The following is a 19550-nucleotide window of genomic DNA, read 5'->3' on the forward strand; positions in this document are numbered from 1 at the left end:
CGGCCCACCCACCCACCCACCCCAGCACATCCGGCCCAGCCAGCACCCGGGCACATCTGGCCCACTGAGCAGGATGGGCTGTGTTAAGGTCTTTGGGCTTCTCCAGGAGCACCCCCTGCCCTACCTCCAAGGGGCTCAGAGCCCCAGATCAGACCGAGGGCCTGCCCTGTTGGAATCTTCTTCCTTTTTCTTTTTCTTTTTTTTTTCTTTTTTTTAATATTTTATTGATTTTTTACAGAGAGGAAGGGAGAGAGATAGAGAGCCAGAAACATCGATGAGAGAACATTGATCAGTTGCCTCCCACACACACACCCTCCCCCACCCCGCCACTGGGGACGCGCCCACAACCAAGGTACATGCCCTTGACCAGAATTGAACCTTGAGTCTGCAGGCCGATGCTCTATCCACTGAGCCAAACCAGCCTCGGCGGAGTCTTCTTGTTGTTAATTCTCTCCCAAGAATGTTTTTCCTCGTTGATTTTTAGAGAGGGTGGAGTGGAGGGAGGGAAGGAGGAACAGAGAGAAAGAGAGGAACATCGATGTGGGAGAGACCATCAATCGGCTGCCTCCTGCGCGCACCCTGACCGGAGCCAGGGATCAAACCCGCAACTAGGCACATGCTCTTGTCTAGGAATCGAACGAACCCGAGACACTTCGTTCTATAGACCCAACTCTCTAACCACTTAGCCACACTGGCCAGGGCCCAGTTGGAGTCTTGGTGTCAAGGATCTGCTTGGGAGTACGTTGGGGAAGCAGGAGGGGGCAGCTCTATCTCCAGAGGGTGACTGCTTTCCAGCCCTGCCAAGCCCCACACACCCCCAAGCCCTGCCAAGCGCCCTGTCCAGGAAGCAGGCCTGGCCCCCTCTGTCAAGCCCCCTCCTCCTGACTCAGACATCAGCCATGAGACCTTTAGAAAGCCCCTCATCACCTCCACCTCCTTTGTCTCCTCTGTAAGATGGAGGGCAAAAACAGCACCTGTCTTACGGGGCTGCCTGAGGACCAAATGAGAGACCACCTGGCACCGATGGGGCTCAGCGCCTGGCAGCACTGCCGGCTGTGGGCTCTGACTGCTGACCCCGGAGCTCGGCGCAGGGGTCACCCTCCACCCCCCGCCAGGTGCCCTGGAGGAGCTTCCAGGCTGCTCCGAGCAGCAGAATCAATCAGCCAGGGCCTTCGTGTGGCCCCGGTAACGGGCCTGGGGCTCACAGGGCCCCTCAGGACAGAATCGGAAAGAACTTTGTCTCTGGGAATAGAAAGAACTTCCTTCGAGAAAGCGAAGTCTCTGTCCCAGGAAGCATGCAAGCAAGGGACCCGTCCATCCATCCAACAAGCATCCACGGCCCCTCCTCTGCACTGGGCCCTGGGGGCTGGGAAAGAGACCCGAGCCTGCCTGCAGAAACCACACTCGGGAGACGCGGAAGGTGCCAACAGACCCCGGGTCAGGCCCGCCGGCCCCTGTGCGTGGTCGGAGCCGCGAGAAGAAAGGAGAGGCACTGCCAGGAAGGAGGCTCGGGAGCCCCAGGCAGCCACAGAGCGGCTGAGCTCCGGCCCAGCAGATTGAGGCTGGGTTCTCCCTGCTCTGAGCCCCCCCTCCCCACGGCCTGTGATCCGGGGCCTCCGGTGCCTCCCAGGGCCCCTGCTCTCCTGCCCTGGTCCCCCTGACCACAGATCACTGCCAGCCCAGCGCCCCTGCCTGGCCCAGTACCCGGCGAGGGGAGGGCAGGAGGTGTCCTTGGAGGGAGGGGCCTGCTGGCAGCAGGGTGTGAAAGACGGAGGGGTAGCTGTCTCGCCTGTGCCCCCGGCAGGTGGTGAGCTCACCCCTTACCCACTTCTCTGCCCCACGTCCCACCCCCCTCCACCACGGTTCCCGGGGAGCAGGCTCCAAGGAGGCCCAGCAGCCAGACCACCAGCTGCTGCCCCCTCCCCACACAAACCCCGGTCACAAAGCACCCTCCCCCTGCTCTGCCCGCCTGCGGTGACAGCCTCTTGGCACCAGCTCTCCCCTACCCTCCATCTGTCAGGAATCGGTGAGACAGACTGTGAGAACCACAAGAGTAAGCAGCGGCTCAGCTTGGACCCCTCCCCACTGCCTCCTGGCGCTCCCCCCCTCCCCATGCGCCTGCTCTCCCCCCACCCCTGTGTCTTCCTTTCCCTTCTGTCTATCTGCCTCTTTCCCGCTGATGAAGACATTGACAAAGCGGGAGTGTGGGGGGAGAGGGGACCAGCCAGCCAGTGGCACACACTGATTTGCAACCTCCACACACCACGGCCACAGCAAGCCACCCATCTGTCTCCGTCCCTCGCCGCTCCCTGCCTATTCAGGGTCGGCATCCTGTGGGGCTGTGGGCTCGGAGTCCCCGTCCATACCCCTGAGCCGTCAATCCCGGCGAGCACGCCCCCAAAGGGCCACTCCGGGCCCAGAGGCAAGCGGTGGCAAGGCTTTGTGAGCCACGGGGCCGGCGCAGAGAACGTTTGGGATCCCCAGCTCCTTCCGATTTGTGAGATCCAGCTGCCCGCCGCTTGGAGGTGGAGAGGTCAGAATGGTACAAGTACGGACCGGACAAATGCACAGGGGTCCTCAAACTTTTTAAAGTGGGGGCCAGATCACGGTCCCTCAGAGAGCGGGAGGGCCGGACTATATGAACTACTAATTCCTACTGTAACACCTCGGCTGCGCTCACTGCCCAAAAAACCTGGCGGGCCGGATCAGACTCCTCTGCGGGCTGCATGTGGCCCGCGGGCCGTAGTTTAAAGACCCCTGGATGTACGGGGCAGCCTGGGAAGCTGAGGCCCAGAGAGCAGCCACTTGGCCGGGTTCGAGGCAGGAGCAGCCACTCGGCCGGGTTCGAGGCGGGATCGGGACAGCGGCCGGGTCTCCTGGACAGCCCACCCCAAACAGGCTGCTCGGCCCTGGCTCCTCCAGACCTTCCTTCCAAGGGGCTTTACTTCTCCTTGAACTCCCCCAAACATGAGCAAGAAATCAGCTCTTTACTTTAAAAAAAAAAAAAAAAGTGATCCTTGACCAACTGGCAGCACTCACAATGAGGAAGCCCTGCTGCAGGCCTGGGGGCGGGTGACCAGGGTTCGTGGGGTGCAGGCAGACGGCCTATCACCTCCCATCTGTCCTGGGGCTTCCAGTTTAACAACCAGGACGGTGCTGAGCGCACTGGGATGTGTGGCCACCCTGGGGGAGCAGGCCCTGGGCAGGGCCACCGCGCTGGGCGGACGCAGTGGTGAGAAAAGAGAGTAAAACTTCCAGTTTAACACCGGGACGCGCGGCCACCCTCGGGGAGCAGGCCCTGGGCAGGGCCACCGCGCTGGGCAGACGCAGTGGTGAGAAAAGAGAGTAAAACGCCCTATCGCTCTCTGCCCCGGGAAGCTTGGCCTGGGCCCCCCCACCCCCGGCCCCCGGCCAGGTGGAGAGGAAGTGGTGAGGGGCCCACATCTCACCCCAGCCTCGGCACACAAGTGCCCAGGGAAGAGGGGGAGGGGTCTGGAGTGCCCCAGCTCTTTCACAGCCAGGGGAGCTGAGGTTCAGAGAGGGGATCCCGCTGCCCAGGGTCGCACGCTGAGTGAGGGGGCCGCGGCCCAGAAGACAGGGCCTGGTTTCCATCTCCGGATCCTCCCTCCCCAGGTCCCGGCAGGGCACCGGCGCCGAGCAGGCCTTCGGTGAACATCGGAGCTCGGACTCAGATGCTCCAGCCCACGCCAGGGGCTCCCGTGGGATCCACAGAAGCACCCTGTGCGGGCACATACAGCATGATGTGCAGAAACACAGCGTGGGGTGGGTGGGAGGGGCACTGGGCATGTGCCAGGCCAGAGAGACCCCGTCCCTTCTCCTTCCCAGGCCCTGGCCAGGTCCCCCTGAGGTCCAGGATCTGATGTGACCCCAAACTTTTTAAAAATATGTTTTAATCTATTTTTTAGAGGGGAGAGAGAGAAAGGGAGAGGAAGAGAGAGAGAGAGAAATATCAATGAGAGGGAATCATTGATCAGCTGCCTCCTGCAGGCCCCGTACTGGGAATCGAGCCCCCAACCCAGGCACGTATCCTGACCGGGAGGGAACTGAACCGGCAACCTTTCAGTGCCCTACCAACTGAGTCACACCAGCCAGGGTGAACGCCAGACTCTTAACCAGACCATCCCAGTGCCGAATGGCAAGCATGGAGATGAGGGAGACACGGGGTCGGAGCCCAGAGGAGGCCCGGCTCCCCTGTGGGGGCAGGTCCCCGGGAATGACTGGTGTAAAGCAGGGTCAGACAGGCAGGGGAAGGGCCCCGGGCAGAGGGACCTGCACGGGAACGGGCGATGCTGAGCCGGGACAGAACACTGCGTTTTGAGAGCGCTCGGCTGCAGAGCGGGGCGTGCTCAGGGCCGCTGCAGCCGCCAGGGAGGCTGCAGTGCGTGGGGAGAGGGCTTGGACCGGCCAGTGGCAGGGGAGGAATCTGTAAGGACTTGGTGGCTGTTACAGGTGAGGAAGAGAGGGGCTGTGACACTCCCAGGCCCGGTTGAGGCCCAGGCGTGGACTGCTGCCCGGGGCAGAGGAGGGCCATACTAGGCCCCCAGGGCCTGTGTGCAGGTCATCATAGGGTCGGGGCACTCCACCCTGCTGACCAGGAGACCAAGCTGTCTGTAGAGATGTCACCGTTACCTCAAGGCACCGCACATCCATCTTCGCCCTCCACTGCCCTGGTTACAGGGACAGCCCGAGAGTACAGCCCCCAGGCCCCGAGAAGCAGTGCAGAGAGGACGGGCCTTACCTGAGGTCATGTCAGCATGTCAGCGGTCACAGGCCGGGAGGGGACCCTAAGCAGGCTTGGGGTGAAAGGAGCCTTTGTGAGCAGAGGCCCCAGAAACAGAGCTGGGACCAGGAGAGTCACCGGAGGGGGGACAGGAGAGTCAGCGGAGGGGGGACAGGAGAGCCCCCGGAGGAGGGGCAGGAGAGCCCCCGGAGGCAGGTCCAGGGCTGGAAGGAAGAACGGTTTTCTACAGGAAGCGCTGTCCGGGGGCAGAAGGGGCTCTCTGGTCCGGCAGTGAGCTCCCTGTCCCTGGAGGTATTCGAGCAGAAGTTGGGAACCCCCCCCTCCACACACCCCGCCCCGAGGCTGCGGGGAGAATGCCTGCATCGGGTGCGAGTGGGGAGGCTGCTTGGGCGAAACGAGGATGCTGCTCCGGCCCCAGAGCCACAGCTCGCTCACTCACTCACTCCGCACGCGTTCGCCGGGGCCTGCTCCCGCCAGGCTGGGGACCAGGAGCAGCATCAGAGACACGCCTCCTCTCCCAGCCTCCCGCAGCCCCGTCCCGGGGCGAGGCTGGGGCAGGACGGGGACAGAGGACGGAGGCACTGGCCGCCCAGGACCCGCGTCACGGGTCTGTAGGGCCCCCCGTCAATGAGGAGCACGGGGCCGCAGGCTGGGCAGGGCCGGCGCCCGCCCCTCGCCGAGGTCCCCGAGGCTCTGGGCTCATTTCCTAACGAGGTCTCTGGAAGGGCTCTTCCTAATTAAACTAGGACAGTAAGTCACGGCCGGGGCCGGGGAAGAGGGGGGGACAAGGAGAGGCCCCCCTCCCATTCTACCCAGCAGAGGAGCAGCACGGCAAGGAGGGGGTTCCCGAAGCGCGGAAGGAAGTGAGGGCTCACAGGAGGCGAAATAAGCCTAGCCAGCCTGGCCGGGAGCACTGGCCACGGGCGGGGCACGGCTCCCCGAGCCTTCTGTAAACTAGCCCACACCGTCCTCCAGCCCCCTGGAGGGTTCGGCGTGGGTGGCTCCCGCTCACAGATGAGGCAGGAGCTCAGAGAGGTGAAGCAACTAGCCCAGGGTCACACAGCTAGGAAACAGTGACGTACGGACTGGACCCCAGGCAGCAGTCCTGTGAGAGGCCCCGCAGTGATCGGTGTCACAGGGGGGCCTCTCATGGAGGGGGCGACCCATGCAGGAGCAGAGGCAGGGGCCTGAGGAGGAGTGGGGGGTGTGTGTCTTCACGTCTATGGCTCCCTCCAGGATGCACAGGAAACAGAGGTTTGGGTAGAAACCGGTTTGGCTCAGTGGATAGAGTGTCGGTCTGCGGACTGAAGGGTCCCAGGTTCGATTCCGGTCAAGGGCATGTGCCTTGGTTACGGGCACATCCCTGGTAGGGGTTTGCAGGAGGCAGCTGGTTGATGATTCTCTCTCATCGATGTTTCTAGCTCTCTATCCCTCTCCCTTCCTCTCTGTAAAAAAATCAATAAAATAGCCGAGACCGGTTTGGCTCAATGGATAGAGCGTCGGTCTGCAGACTGAAGGGTCCCAGGTTCGATTCCGGTCAAGGGCATGTACCTGGGTTGCGGGCACATCCCCAGTAGGGGACATGCAAGAGGCAGCTGATCGATGGTTCTCTCTCATCGATGTTTCTAACTCTCTATCCCTCTCTCTTCCTCTCTGTAAAAAATCAATAAAATATATTTTTTTAAAAAATCAATAAAATATATTTAAAAACAAACAAACAAAAAACAGAGGTTTGGAGTCAGGCCTGGACAGGGGCCCGGGGATCTGAATGTCAAATGCTGCCCAACGGGATTCAAACTCCCGATCCAACCCTAACTCCTGCCCCGTCCGGGCGAGGAGGCGGGAGCCCGAAGAGCCGCAGGGCCGTGCTCAGAAGTCCGTGACCCGGTGAGGGACCGGGTTCCTGGAGGGTCTGAGAGCCCAGGCTGGGGTGAGCACGGCAGCGGGGCTCAGTGAACCCACACAGACAAGGGGGAGAACTCCGCCCAGAAGGCAAGCCTGGGAGGGCCCACAGCCAAGGAGAGGGAGCGGGGAGGCCCGGGAGAGGAGGGGCAGGGGCCAGGGGCCGCACCCACAGGCGGGCAGACTGGCTGGCCCCGTGGGACCCAGCACGGCTCACAGGGGTCAGAAATCACTGTTACCCACATCTGGGGCTCCGGAGCCCCCAGCCTGGATGCGGAAGAAGTGCAGTGGAAACCCAGGTCCGGGGCACTGGGAGGCCACACTGGCCGCTGCCCACTCTGCTCCCTGGGCCGGCGGGGTGACGGGCGGACAGGGGAGGGAGACAAGGAGTGCCACAAACACAGCTGATAAGACGTTTGCTCTGCTGGCCCGGTCAAACGCAGCAGAAAACAACCAGGTGGAACTCCAGAGCGAATCCGGTAGCGAACGATTGGTTCTGGCTCTGTGTGCGTGTGTAGCCAAGTCTCCTGCGGGAGGGGCTACAGTTCACAGTCCCTGCTGTCTGCTCAGGGGTCTCCCGGCCTCAGGGAACAGGGGCAGCTCCTTAGACACCCCCCCACCCCACCACCCCCCCACCACCCCCCACCCCCTGGGGCCTGGCTGTGGCGGACTCCTGGGAAGACCCTGGCTCTCGGGGAGAAACCAAAGAACCCAGGAGAATGGGGCCAAAAGAGGCCGGGAGATGCCTGGCTCCCACAAGGAGAGACCCCCGAGAGGGCAGGGGCGAGGCAGGGATGGGCCGGTGGTCTGGGCCACGGCGATGACATCAACCTCAGCCCTCCAGGTGGGGGCTGGACGGTGGGCTTGGGCTGAGGCTCGGTGGGGAGAGGCTGCATGGTGGGGGGCAGGCTGGGAACAGAGATGGCTGGCGCCTCTCCAGCTACAAATAATTCCCCGCCACAAACAGCCAGCAGGGGGCTGCGCCTCTGGCTTGGCCGGGCCACTGTGGCCTGGGTGGGAGGAGGGAGGTGCGGCCTCTGTGCACCCACAGGTCCCCTCCCCCGTGGCGCACCTCCCCTGGAGCACGCACACCCAGCGCACATACACATGCGCGTGCGTGAGCTGGGGCACCCGGCCGAGGGGGCTCTGGGGGCAGGTGGGCAGCAGATGGCAGCTCGGGGTCCAGGAAGTGGGGAGGGAGAGGGGAGCCCTGGCCTGCATGTCCTTGGATCCAGGCCACCAGGAAAGCCCAGCCTCGGCCTCCAGCCATGCGCTCCGGCAGCTTAATCTGGGCCTGACGGGGCCTTCCTGCCTCTCATCGGCTGCCAGCTCTCTGATGCTAATGTGGACCCACGGGTGAGCCCAGGCCCCTCCTGGATAACGAGCCACGCCAGGCCTGGCAGGTTAACCAGTTCTCCTAGGCGCCCTCGGCTTACCTAGCTGCCCCAGGCCACCGGGCAGCAGCCACCCTGGGGCTCCCGGTGCCGCGGACGGTTCCTAGACTCCCTCCCTCCCGAGAAGCCGCGGCGCCCGGCAGCCCAGCCCTCCCCGCTGGCCAGTTGACCTACATCTTTCCTGCTATTTCAGCAGCTGCCCTCTCGGTGTGTCCTTGGTGGCGGAGGAGGAGGAGGAGGGAAGCTGCTGCCGCCCCTTCTAGTCAGCCGTTCCCTGTGCAGGGGTCATGGGCTTGGGAGGGGGAACCAGGAGGCTCATTTCCAGGCCCAGGATCTGGGCAGAATGCGCTGGGTCAGCCCGCGTGCCTTCCCCAGCCGGGCTCATGGTCCCACGTCGCAGACCGAGCATCGAAGGCTCAGGATCTGCGGCCTACACCGGGGCCCCAGCCAGCCGGTCCCGGGGCTGCAGGGCCTGACTCCGTTTCCCCCTATCGCTCCACCACATCCAGCCCAATCCGGGCACAGGAAGAAGGCAGAGGGGAAGGGGCCCGATGAAACGGGGCCTGAGGGCTGCGTTCCGGAAGCGGGCCCTGAGAAGCCCAGCTTAAATCCACCCACCACGCCCGCCAGGTTCCTGCCAGACCTCACCAGGCAGTCAGGAGTGTGAGGGCCACAGGCCTCCCACCCCCAGGCCCGGGCTGGCCCCGAGCCCAGCTCCCGGAGGAGGACTCTGCTCGGCGTGCTGGTTGCAATGCAGGCAGAGCGAGGACCGGTGCGTAGTTCAGAGGGGGAGAGCCACCGGCCCAGGGTCAGGCGGGGGCAGAGACAGAACACTGCAAAGCTGCGAAGGGCACGGGTTCTACGAGTATCTTACGAACGAAAGACCAATTTTGTTCCCTTTTCATTTCTTCTGTGGGGGAGGAAGTCCTTGGGGCCAGAACACAATTGTCCTTTCTCCCTGCTTTGCTCCTGTGCAGAAGAGATCTGGTTACTTTGTCCCGTGGGCCGGGACACAGTGGCCCTGAGCTCAAGGAAGAAGGAAGTCCCGGGGGCCGGCCGCCGGGCGGCAGGTGGTGGTGGGAGATGGGAAAACAGGCTCCGCGAAGGAGAGCCGCGTGGCTTTCTCACAGAAACGCACTGGCCCAGCAAGCCTGGTGGCCAGCGTCTCTCTTAAGGAGAGAATCAGACACACGCACTACGATGTAGTTCAAGGATGCTGGTCCCAGCGCCGTGTGGAACGGGAGAAACAGCCAACCGAACACATGTCCGTCGGTAGGAGACGGCGTCATTGAATGGAGAGATTCATGCAACGGGATACTACCTGGCCCCTTAAAACAACGACACAAATCTCCTGGGATTGAGACGGGAAGACCCATAGGACGCGGGGAGGAAAGAACTGGCGGAGCGCGGCCTTATTTCTGCTTAAAAAATAAACGTGTTCCTACGCCGGCTCCCAGGCGGAGGAAAACCCCAGGAGGACCTGCTGCTTCCGCGCGGTGTAGCCTAGGGCGATGGTGAGCGTTCTTCCCGCTTTTCTATGTTGTGTGTGTGTGTGTGTTTAATTACAAGCATGAAATTACTCTTAGAATCATCAAGTCACTTCCACTGGAGAAATAAATGGATGAAATTAACTGAAGTGAGCCCCCGCTCCGGCACTACAGGTAATTCGCTGTGTGGCCCTCGGCAAGCCCCGGGCCCTGCCTGGGCCTCCATTTCCTGGTCAGGAAAACGGGGTAACATGAGCCCCTGCGCCACCTGCCTCCCAGGATGGCGTGAGGCACCAGTCGGAAAAGGCTGTCCTGTGGCCCAGTAGGTGAGAGGGCTAGAGCCTGAAAAAGTCACTGAGTGGCCAGATGATTATGATCTCTGAACGCAGAATCATCTGGCCACTCAGCGTGTATATATATTAGAGGCCCGGTGCATGAATTCGGGTCCGGCCAGCCTGGCCAGGGGGAGGGGATATAGGCGGTTGGCCGGCCTGCCTGCTGGTTGAACTCCTGGTGGAGGGGACAATTTGCATATTAGCCTTTTATTATATAGGATATACACCAAGAGGCAGGATTATTATGCGTTCAGAGATCATAATAATCTGGCCACTCAGTATCGTCTCCAGAGTGAGTGGCCACATGACCACCCCCATGGGCTGCCTGTCCTGCCGTGTTCCAGGGGCAGGTGTGTGGAGGCCGTGAGGGTCCTGGGAACTGGGGGCCTGGAAGCCCCATGGCTCTTGGTTGACTGCCTCGGTCACCAGAGGGCATTCTGAGGGACCTGATAGTGTGCTGGATTCTGCACCCCCAAAGCGGCCAGCTTGTAAGCATCTGGGCGAGGCCCTGCTGGGGGCACAGAGGTCAGACTGGCTGCCGTGGGTGGGAGCTCACAGCCGCCCCTTCTGGCTGAGAGGCTCCGCCTGGGATCTGTGACTCACAGGAGCTCGTGAGGGGCGGGGTGAGCGAGGCTGGCGGTTAAAAATGCTTGAGGGCCTGCAGGGGCCAGCGCTGCTCCAGAGGGAGGCACGGTGGAGTTGGCTAGGAGGGACGCCAGGAGTGCCTGGAAAGGAAGGGCCACGGCCCATCCCCTGCGCCACTCACACTGCTGGGACCGGGATGTGTGGATGTGGAATGTCTGTTCCTTTTACCCGCATCAGACTTTGCCACCAGACAGGCTGGGCCCAGGTCTGCCACTGAGCAGCCAAACTGCCTGGGACAAGTGAGCTCTGGAGCTTCGGCTCCTTCCTGGCCCTGGCGGAAGGGGGTCTTGAATGAGAAAGCCCCTGGCAGCAAACATGCTCCCTAGCTCTTATTACAACTAACACCATGGTTGCAGATGAGTTCCCAGCGATCCAGGGCGGGCGCCTGAGGTCCCCCAGAGCCCTTTCTGTGGCCGAGGCCTGTGGCCTGCCTTCCGCCGGGACACCTTGTTCCCTGACCCGGAGGGAAGAGAGAGGGCAGGGGCGGCCGGCGGGCGCTCGGCGGGGCGGAGGTGGGAGCACCCTGTTCCGGCTGGAGTCCTGCCAGGACAGCCTCGTTCCCAGACCGAGCCTCTGTCGATGTCCCTGGAGCCAAGGTCCAGCCACCGGGGCCCTGGTTTCACCTTCTGAAGCCTGGGCTGGAGAAGCTCCCACATTCCGGGCAGGGCCCTGGGGGTGCTGGGCCCCCCGCCTCCGAGGCACAGCCAGGGAGAGAGGAGCACAGGACAGACAGGACAAAACCGGCCCGGGACAGGCACCGGCCGGCGGGAACTGCCCCTGCTGAAACCAGCCAGGCCTATTCGACCCATTTCTCCCCTCAGCCCTCCCCGGACGCCTCCCTCCCTCCCCGTCTGAGACGAATGGCCTTGGGGCCACCTCCACTGTGGCTGGACACCCACGGGCTGAGGCAGGCCCCGGCGGCAGGAGCCGTGGGACACGGGGGCAGCAGGTGCCCTGAGACTTCCGGGAAAGCCCTCCCTCCAAGAACAATCACACTCAGGCCATTCCGTGAGCATCTACCCGCTGCGGACCAGGCACATTATCTCATTTAATCTCACACCGTCTCTGGGAGGGAGAGACTAGTGTCACACCTACGCTCAGTCAGCAGCACAGAAAGCCAGGTGTGTCACCGAAACCGGTTTGGCTCAGTGGATAGAGCGTCGGCCTGCGGACTGAAAGGTCCCGGGTTCGATTCCGGTCAAGGGCATGTACCTTGGTTGCGGGCATGTCCCCGGTGGGGGGCGTGCAAGAGGCAGCTGGTCAATGTTTCTCTCTCATCAACATTTCTAGCTCTCTATCTCTCTCCCTTCCTTTCTGTAAAAAATCAATAAAATATATTAAAAAAAAAAAAAAAAAAGAAAAGAAAAGAAAGAAAAAAGAAAGAAAGAAAGCCAGGTGTGTCTGACTCAGGGCCCCACGGGGCTGTCACTGAAACACAGGCCCCTAAGCCCCTCTCTCTGACTCCCGCACCTCAGCCTCGAGGAGAGAGGGCAGCAGGGAGGGCTTTCCTGAGGAGGTGACACCCACGATGAATCTTCTAAGCCAGCGGTCCGCAGACTCATTAGCCCACAGAGCCAAATATCAGCAGTTCAACGGCTGAAGTTTCCTTTGAGAGCCAAAACACCGACTTCTGCGCGTGGGCCACGAAGTTTCAACCGCACTGTACCTGCGCTCCCGCACGTGGCATTTTGTGGAAGAGCCAGACTCAAGGGGCCAAAGAGCCGCATGTGGCCCGCAAGCCACAGTTTGCCGACTGCTGTTCTAAGGTGACAACAAGAAGGTAGCTGGGCGAGGGAGCAGAAAGAGGATTCTAGGCAGACAGAATGGCGTGGGCAAAGACCCGGAGGCGAGAAGCAGTGGGAAAGCAAGAGAGAAAAAGGTTACAGGGTGGTGTCGCAGGCTCCCAGGAGGAGACGGGAGCGGGCAGAGGGCCGTGCACAGCCAGGCCGCCGAACGACCCCGGGTGGAGGAGCTGCCGGTCAGAGGAGGAAGCAGGCTCAGAGAGGAGCAGCGCCATCTGTCCCATGACGCCCTCCACAAACGAGACGAAGCGGGGCGCAGTGTCAAGGGGGTGAGAAGGGGCACGCCGGGCGGCACACGGAAGGGCCGATCCGGCCCCGGCCCAGCGGGGCACCGTGGCGGAGTTTTAATTATTCATGAGGCCGCTCCCCAGCGGGCCTGGCGCTCCTGCAGCCCGGCCTGGCCCAGCTAATGAACTCTCAGCCGGGGAGAGCTCGCTGCGGCTGCTCTTTATTGGGCCTGGGATGGAGGGGTGAGGGGGGCTGGGAGAGCCAGGCAGCCTGAAGGAGACAGAGCCAGGCAGAGGAGCCTGAGCACAAAACCGGCCCACCGTCCGTCCACCCAGCCCCTCAGCCCCTCCACAGGGAGAAACACACGTTCTTCCCGGAGCTGGAGGGGTGGGGCGGGCGGACGCCCCCTCACGATGATGGGGAAGCAGGCCGGAAGGAGCCGGAGGCCAGCAGACAGGGCTCTGAGTTCCATGGGTGGGTGCTGCCTTCACACCACGGCGCTTCTGCTTAAAAACCACACACGCTGGGCCTGGTCACTTAACTCCTCCGTGCCTTTGCACGGTGGGAATAACGCAGGTACTTCACAGAGCTGCCCCGTGTGAAGAATCAAGAAGCATGAGGCCGCCGAAACCAGTTTGGCTCAGTGGATAGGTCCCGGGTTCGATTCCGGTCAAGGGCATGTATCATGGTTTCGGGCACATCCCCAGTAGGGGGTGTGCAGGAGGCAGCGATCAATGATTCTCTCTCATCGATGTCTCTAACTATCCCTCTCTCTTCCTCTCTGTAAAAAATCAATAAAATATATTTTTAAAAAAAGAAAGAAACGAAGAAGAAGCATGAGGCGATGCTCGTAGAATGTCAGCACAACGCCGGGTCCTGGGCCAGGGCTCCGTGAGCGCTCGCTGTTGTTGTTACTCCGGGAGCAAAGGGCTGGCCAGAGCCCAGAGCCCCAGGTCTGCCCCAGACATGACGGAGCAACAGGAAACTGGGGCCCAGGGGCCCGCGGGCCTACGTGACCCACGTCCACAGCCAGAGACCCACCCAGCTCCCCCCGCTGGGCACCCTGGGCTTCCCACGCCCAGCCCCTTCCTACACTTTGAAGGCCCTCGGAGCCGGGGACTGAGCACTGGGGCCTTTCCTCTCCCCCGCCCGCCAGCTCTCTCCCGTGTCTCCAGAGGGCCGCGTCCCACTGCGGGGGCCGAGGATGAGGACTGAGAAGGCCTTGGTTTGAGGGCTGCCTCCAACCCCCCATGAGCTCTGTGACTTGGGGAGCGTAATTTCACCCCTCTGACCCCAGCTTGCTCCTCTATACTATGGGGACTGTACTACCTCTTTTTAGGTGGCAAGCTCTAAGGGAATGGTGTTAGTTACCATCTGTCAAGGCCCGGTCTATCTGTCTCCTCCTCCAGGAAGCCTTCCTGGGCTTCCCCAGCCGCCCCCAGTGCTTGGTGTTCGCAGGCTGCCTCTCGGCCCCTATGGGAGCTGGAACTCATTTTGCCTCACACAGACTTCGTTTACAAACGGCCGCACCCATTTTGCAGGTGAGGCCGCTGTCCTGGAGTGGAAGGGTGGAAGTGCCAAAGAAAGGGGCCATTTAAAAGGCAGGGAGGCTGCTCGGGGAGAAGCCGAGGGCCTGGAGGGGAAGACAGTTAAAGAAATGCCGTGTGGGCAGATGGCCCAGAATCGGGGGAGACATCCCCAGAGGAGGAAGGAAGAAGTGAGTGAGGAAAGATCATTTTCGGATAACTGGCCCCGCCCCCTTTCTTCAAGGTTTCTTCCGGTGGCTCCTCGGGGCCCCTCTCTGAGGACCTTGCAGGTGTGAACAGTCATCCATCCCCTTCTCTTCGCCAGCCCTACGGGGACATTTTCACACGGATAACCTGTGGTGGAGGGACAGGTACCCCCATTCGGCAGACACGGAGGAAGCAAACTCAGAGAAGGCAGGAGTGTGGAGCTGATGCTTGGTACTAACAGCAAAGCCCCCAACCCTACTCCCCCTGCCAAATACCAACACCATTTGCTTTTCTTCTCCCTCTGCCTCTGCCTCCACCCCCTCCACCTCAGGATGAAGTCAGGAAGCCAGACTGGCCATAGATCTCCCCTGGTCCCATCCGGGGCCACCCAGCCACCCACTGCTTCACACTCCTCTTGCCCGGAGCCTCGCATACAGATGAAAAGCAGCAGGCTCAGCACTCAGAGTATGGCTTTCAATCACCTGGGTCACCTTCCCAAATCCTCCCCCCCATTTCTCCCCCCAGAAAATAGCGCCCCAGAGCTGGGAGGCAGGTGGACATCTGGACCAAGTTCTGTCATCGTCTGCTGTGTGACCTTGGGCAAGTCACTCAACTCCTCTGAGCCAGACCCTTACCTACAAACAGGATGATAAGAAAAAGGTCTGCTCTTCACTCTTGGAAGACTGCTATTGGAAAGAATCAGGGAGATAAGGTATAACCAGACCAGAAACACAGGAGTTTTTTTGTTTTGTTTTTGTTTGTTTTCATTGATTTTAGAGAGAGAGGAAGGGAGAGGGAGAGAGAGAAACTTTGATCTGAGAAACATCGGCTGCCTCCTGTTGTATACTGATGGGACAGAGCCTGCAATCTGGGCATGTGGCCTGACTGGGAATCAAACTGGCGACCTTTTGGTTCATGGGACAATGCTCAGCCAGCACTGGGCCAGGGCTGTTCAGGTTTTTTTTTAAATTCCTCAACAGAGGATATGTTTTTATTGATTTATTTTAGAGAGAAAGAGGAAGGGAGAGAGAGAAACATCGACTGGCTGCCTCCCAGGGTTGAACCCAAAACCTCTGTATGTGCCCTGATGGGGAACTGAAACCAAAACTTTCTGGTGTACAGGAGGATGCTCCAACCACTGAGCCACCTGGCCACGGTCAGAAATGTAGTTTTTATTTCCTTGCCTCATCCTCAGCTGTAAAGGGACCATAGAGAACAACTCCCCACGATGAGATTCGTAATATTTTACCCCAGCTCAGCCATCTTCATAACTTCAATGGCAGAGGATAATGGTCGAGTCATGATTGGCCTAAGAACCCTGGGGTCAGATGCTTAAATTCAAGCTCCTGCTTAGTAACTCAGTAGCTGTGGGGCAAGTAACTTCATCTCTCAGCACCTCTGTTTGTACAGTCTGTAAAACAGGACTAATCTGAAGATTGAAGGAGTTTATGTAAGCACAGCCACAGTAGTTGGCACACAGCTAATGGTCGGCGAGTCAGTCTCATTATTTCCAATTACATTACTGGAGCTGGTCCTCAGAACCAGAGCAGGGCCCGGCTGGCGGGGCTCAGTCGACCTCTGAACCAGGAGGTCACTGTTCGGTTCCCGGTCAGGGCACATGCCCAGGTTGTAGGATGGATCCCCTGTGGGGGCCGTGCAGGGGATCAATGACTCACCATTGATGTTTCTATCTCTTCCTCCCTCTCCCTTCCTCTCTGAAATCAATTTTTAAAATATATTAAAAAAACAAAACAAAACAAAAAAAACATGGAGCAGGAATCATTAGCCCACGTGGTCAGGTAAGGAAACAGCCAGGAGGGAAAGCTGTGCCCTAGGCCCAGAGCCAACTGCGGTGGGGTCAGAGGAAATGAACCCAGAGGCTGACTGGCAAACCCAGTTTAAAAACCAACAAACAGAAACCTTGCCCTGGCCGGTGTGCTAGGTAGGCTGCAGCATCATCCCATACACCAGGAGGCCGTGGGTTCGATTCCCGGTCAGAGCACATACCTAGATTGCCGGTTCTATCCCTGGTTGGGGCAAGTCAGGGTCGAAACCGATTGATATTCCTCTCTTACACTCATGTTTCTCTTTCCCTACCTTCCAACCTCTCTTTCTGAAAATCAATGAACATGTGAGGATTTAAAAAACAAAATAAAACCTTGAGGACTCCACAGATCCTGCCTGTCCAGGTGTTTCCTCTACCCCACCCCCCCTATCCCTGCCACCGTGTGGAGCTGAGGGTCTGTCTACCCACTGCTCTCCTCCCACAGATCCTGCTCCCCTGGCCAGTGGGGTGGGCCTGCTCTCCTAGTGCCCCGGTGCCCGCCCACAGTGGGCACCAGTAACAGAGAATGAATGGCCACCCGATTCCGTTTCTATAAATCCTGTTTTTTCTGTTCCTGGAACTACACTCCACCGTAGCGACTGCCTGCTAACTCACTTCTGGTCCCACAGACCTCTGAAACCACGTGCACCCCGAGAAGGAACTCCCAGAGCAGCTGCCCCCGGTGTACAAACACCAAACTCAGAAAAAAATCACCGGCAGCCGACTCACAGCCCGGTTCACCAGCAGCCCCGGGACCCTCTGCCCCTTCCAGGAAACAGACTCCTCCTCCTGGCTCCCTCCTCCCCGGTCTGCCCATGGTGAGGGGCAGAAACAGAATATTGGGGGCTAGCTACAGTGATAAGAAATATTAATCATGTTCTGTTAACCGTGATGGTTCTGTTCTAATGAGAGGAAGCGCTTTCTAACCTGGGTGAGAGGGGAATACCCTGGGACACCGGAGATAACATCGGAATGCAGTCCATCCTCCTTTCCCAAGATCTGCTACTGTTATGGAAAGACTTCCAACCTCCTGGCTGAAGCAATCTAGTCCTGGAGGCACCTGTCCTTTGCAAACCCTAGGCTCTATTGCAAAGCCTATAACCTGTAACCATTATACCGTACCTCCTTTCCCAGGCCTGGAATCTGTGTCCTTCTACCCAACATAAGCAGCTGCCTTCTGGGGAGGGGAGAGCAGATTTTTGTGGACGACCTGCTGCTCTCCCATCCTGCCTGCATTATTGGGGGGGAAAACGCTCATATATGATTCAGCCCTGTCTCTGCTTAACTGGCTCTTGTAGTGACAGGCAGCCCAGACCCAATGGTTGTCTGGCACCATGACTCATGCCCCAGGCGGTCTGCCTGCAGATCCAGGTCGGCTAACGAGGGTGGCACAAAAGGGCTTCCCTGTGACGAGGCAGAAAACCAGTGGGCTTTAGCTCTGGGTCCGCCTGTGAGCGTGGGGGTGTGGCAAGGCGGGGCCAGGGCAAGGCCCCGGCGCCCAGGGCACCCCGAAAACCACACACTCTTTCTCACCACGATTGGCCGCTCAGACCACGGGGGCCTATGCCTATGGGGTGGTCTTGGCCCAGCCAATCAGGGGCCCCGGGGAGCCCATTCATTCATAAAAAAGGAAACGAGAACGTAAGGAGTGCGGCGAGGCCCGGAGCGGAGCGCAACTTTGAAAAAGCCGCGCGTTCCCGGAGCAGAGGCCGGAGCCCCGGAGGCCGGCCGGTGCCTCGGAAGCGGGACCCGCGCGGGGACAGCCGCGCCCTCGCCCTCAGTTCCGGCTCAGCCACCGGGCAGGGCGTGCCCTCCTCCCGGGCCACGGCGCCCGGGCTCCGCCCGGCCCCATCCAGCTCCCGGCGGGACGGCTCCGCCCGCAGCCCCGGGGCGCGGTCCCCGCAGGTGCCGGCGGCCGCACCGGAGCCACGTGCGCACGGAGCATGGCGCCCCGCCGCCCGCCCTCCCCGCCGCCACTCACGGCAGCCGTCCTCGTCGCTGTTGTCCGCGCAGTCGTCGTCCTCGTCGCACCGCCACACGGAGGGGATGCAGCGCCCGTTCCGGCACCGGAACTGGTCCTCCTCGCACTCCGTGGCCAGCCCTGCGCGGGAGACGGGGGTGTGAGACGGACCGCGGACCCTGCAGTCCCGGCGGGGGCCAGGGTCTCCTGCGGCGGAGGAGAGGGGGCGAGGCAGCAGCCCCGGGGGCCTCGGGCACCCTCGATCCGGACGGAGGGGAGCAGGGGTCCTGGGATGGCAGGCCGCTCCGTGGCACGGCGAGGCCAGCGCGCACAGCCGGTGTCAGACAGCTTAGGGACCCTCCATGCAGTCCCACGAGGCCCTCAGTCAGGGATCCACGCAGACACACCCCACAGGGAGCCCCCCAAACACGCCGGGACCCACGCAGGGGCGCTGCGGGCACAGGCCCCTCCTGCTCGCAGCCTCTCTGGCTCGGCGGCGGCGCGCGGGGTCCCCGGAAACGCATTGTCAGGCCGGGAGGTCGCCCGGCTCCGCTCACCGCCGCCACGGAGCGCGTGTCCACGACAAGAATCGTACAGCTCACCCCAAACCATCAATGACTACCCGCCTCCACCCACCCCCCCGCAAAGTTCCCGGCCCGCCGGCCCCCCTGCGTCCCTCCCCCAGAGCAGGTGCCCAGGGCAGAGCCCACCGCAGGGAGCCGCGGGGGCGGGGGCGGAGGAGATCAATGGGTCCAGAGCAGCCGCTCCCGCCCGGCGCCTCTGCCAGGCCCGGCTGGGGGGGCCCGGTGCCGCCCGCGCCCCGGCCGCCAGGCCGCGCTTTGTTGGCGGCCCCGGCGGCGCAGAGCCCGGCCCGGGACCGGCCGCACGTACCTTGGCTTCCGCGTGGGGGATCCGCCGCCGCCGCCGCCGCCGCGAGAGGCTGGAGCCGCAGCGGCAGCAGCAGCAGCAGCAGCAGCGCCGGCGGCCGGAGCGCGCCCCCTCCGGGGCGGCCCATGGCGGGCCCCGGGCTCCGGCCGCGGCGCCCCGCGCACCCCGTATCGCCGCTGCAGCCGCGCTTCAGCTCCCCGAGCTCCTGCCGCGGCGCCGGGGCTGCCGCTGCCGCTGCCGATGCCGCCGCCGCCGCCCGCCCGGCTCCTCGGCTGCATTTCAAGCAGGTTCCGTGACGCTCGGCGGCGGGGCGGGCTCAGGCGGGGCGCGCGGTCCCGGCCTCCGCCGCCGCCGCCTCCGGCGCGCGCGCCCCCTCCCGCGGCCGCCTCCGACCGCCCCGCGGCCCTCCGGCTGCGGCCACCTCTCCCTCCGCCCTCCCGTGGGTCCATCCTCCCTCCTACGCAGGCTCTGGGGGACCCTGCTGAGGCCGCGTGCGGGGCGCCGCAGAGGCTGGGGTGAGCCAGATGTGGCCACTGCTCCCAGAGGTGGCAGGTAGCCCGGAGGAAACATCGCGGGCTGCCTGGAGGAG

General features: G+C 61.8%; 1 protein-coding gene across 14 annotated transcripts in view; it reads right to left on the reverse strand.

Moving 5' to 3' along the window:
* Positions 1–19290, reverse strand: part of LRP8 (LDL receptor related protein 8) — an 80835-nt gene extending 61545 nt beyond the window's left edge. For 3 of the 14 annotated variants that reach the window (XM_084872882.1, XM_084872881.1, XM_084872880.1), the window contains exons 1-2: positions 18965–19289; positions 18095–18214 (exon numbers count right to left, since the gene is read on the reverse strand). In XM_084872882.1, the coding sequence (XP_084729008.1) occupies positions 18095–18214; positions 18965–19088 (244 nt within the window). In that variant the 5' untranslated portion in view covers positions 19089–19289. Of the gene's footprint in view, positions 1–18094; positions 18215–18964 lie in introns of all 14 variants that reach the window. The other 11 variants (XM_084872885.1, XM_084872884.1, XM_084872883.1 and 8 more) reach the window with 7 other exon arrangements.
* Positions 19291–19550: the final 260 nt, after the last annotated feature.

The sequence above is a fragment of the Pipistrellus hanaki genome (genome assembly GCF_964339955.1).
Source record: "Pipistrellus hanaki genome assembly, chromosome: 2".
NCBI lineage: Eukaryota > Metazoa > Chordata > Mammalia > Chiroptera > Vespertilionidae > Pipistrellus > Pipistrellus hanaki.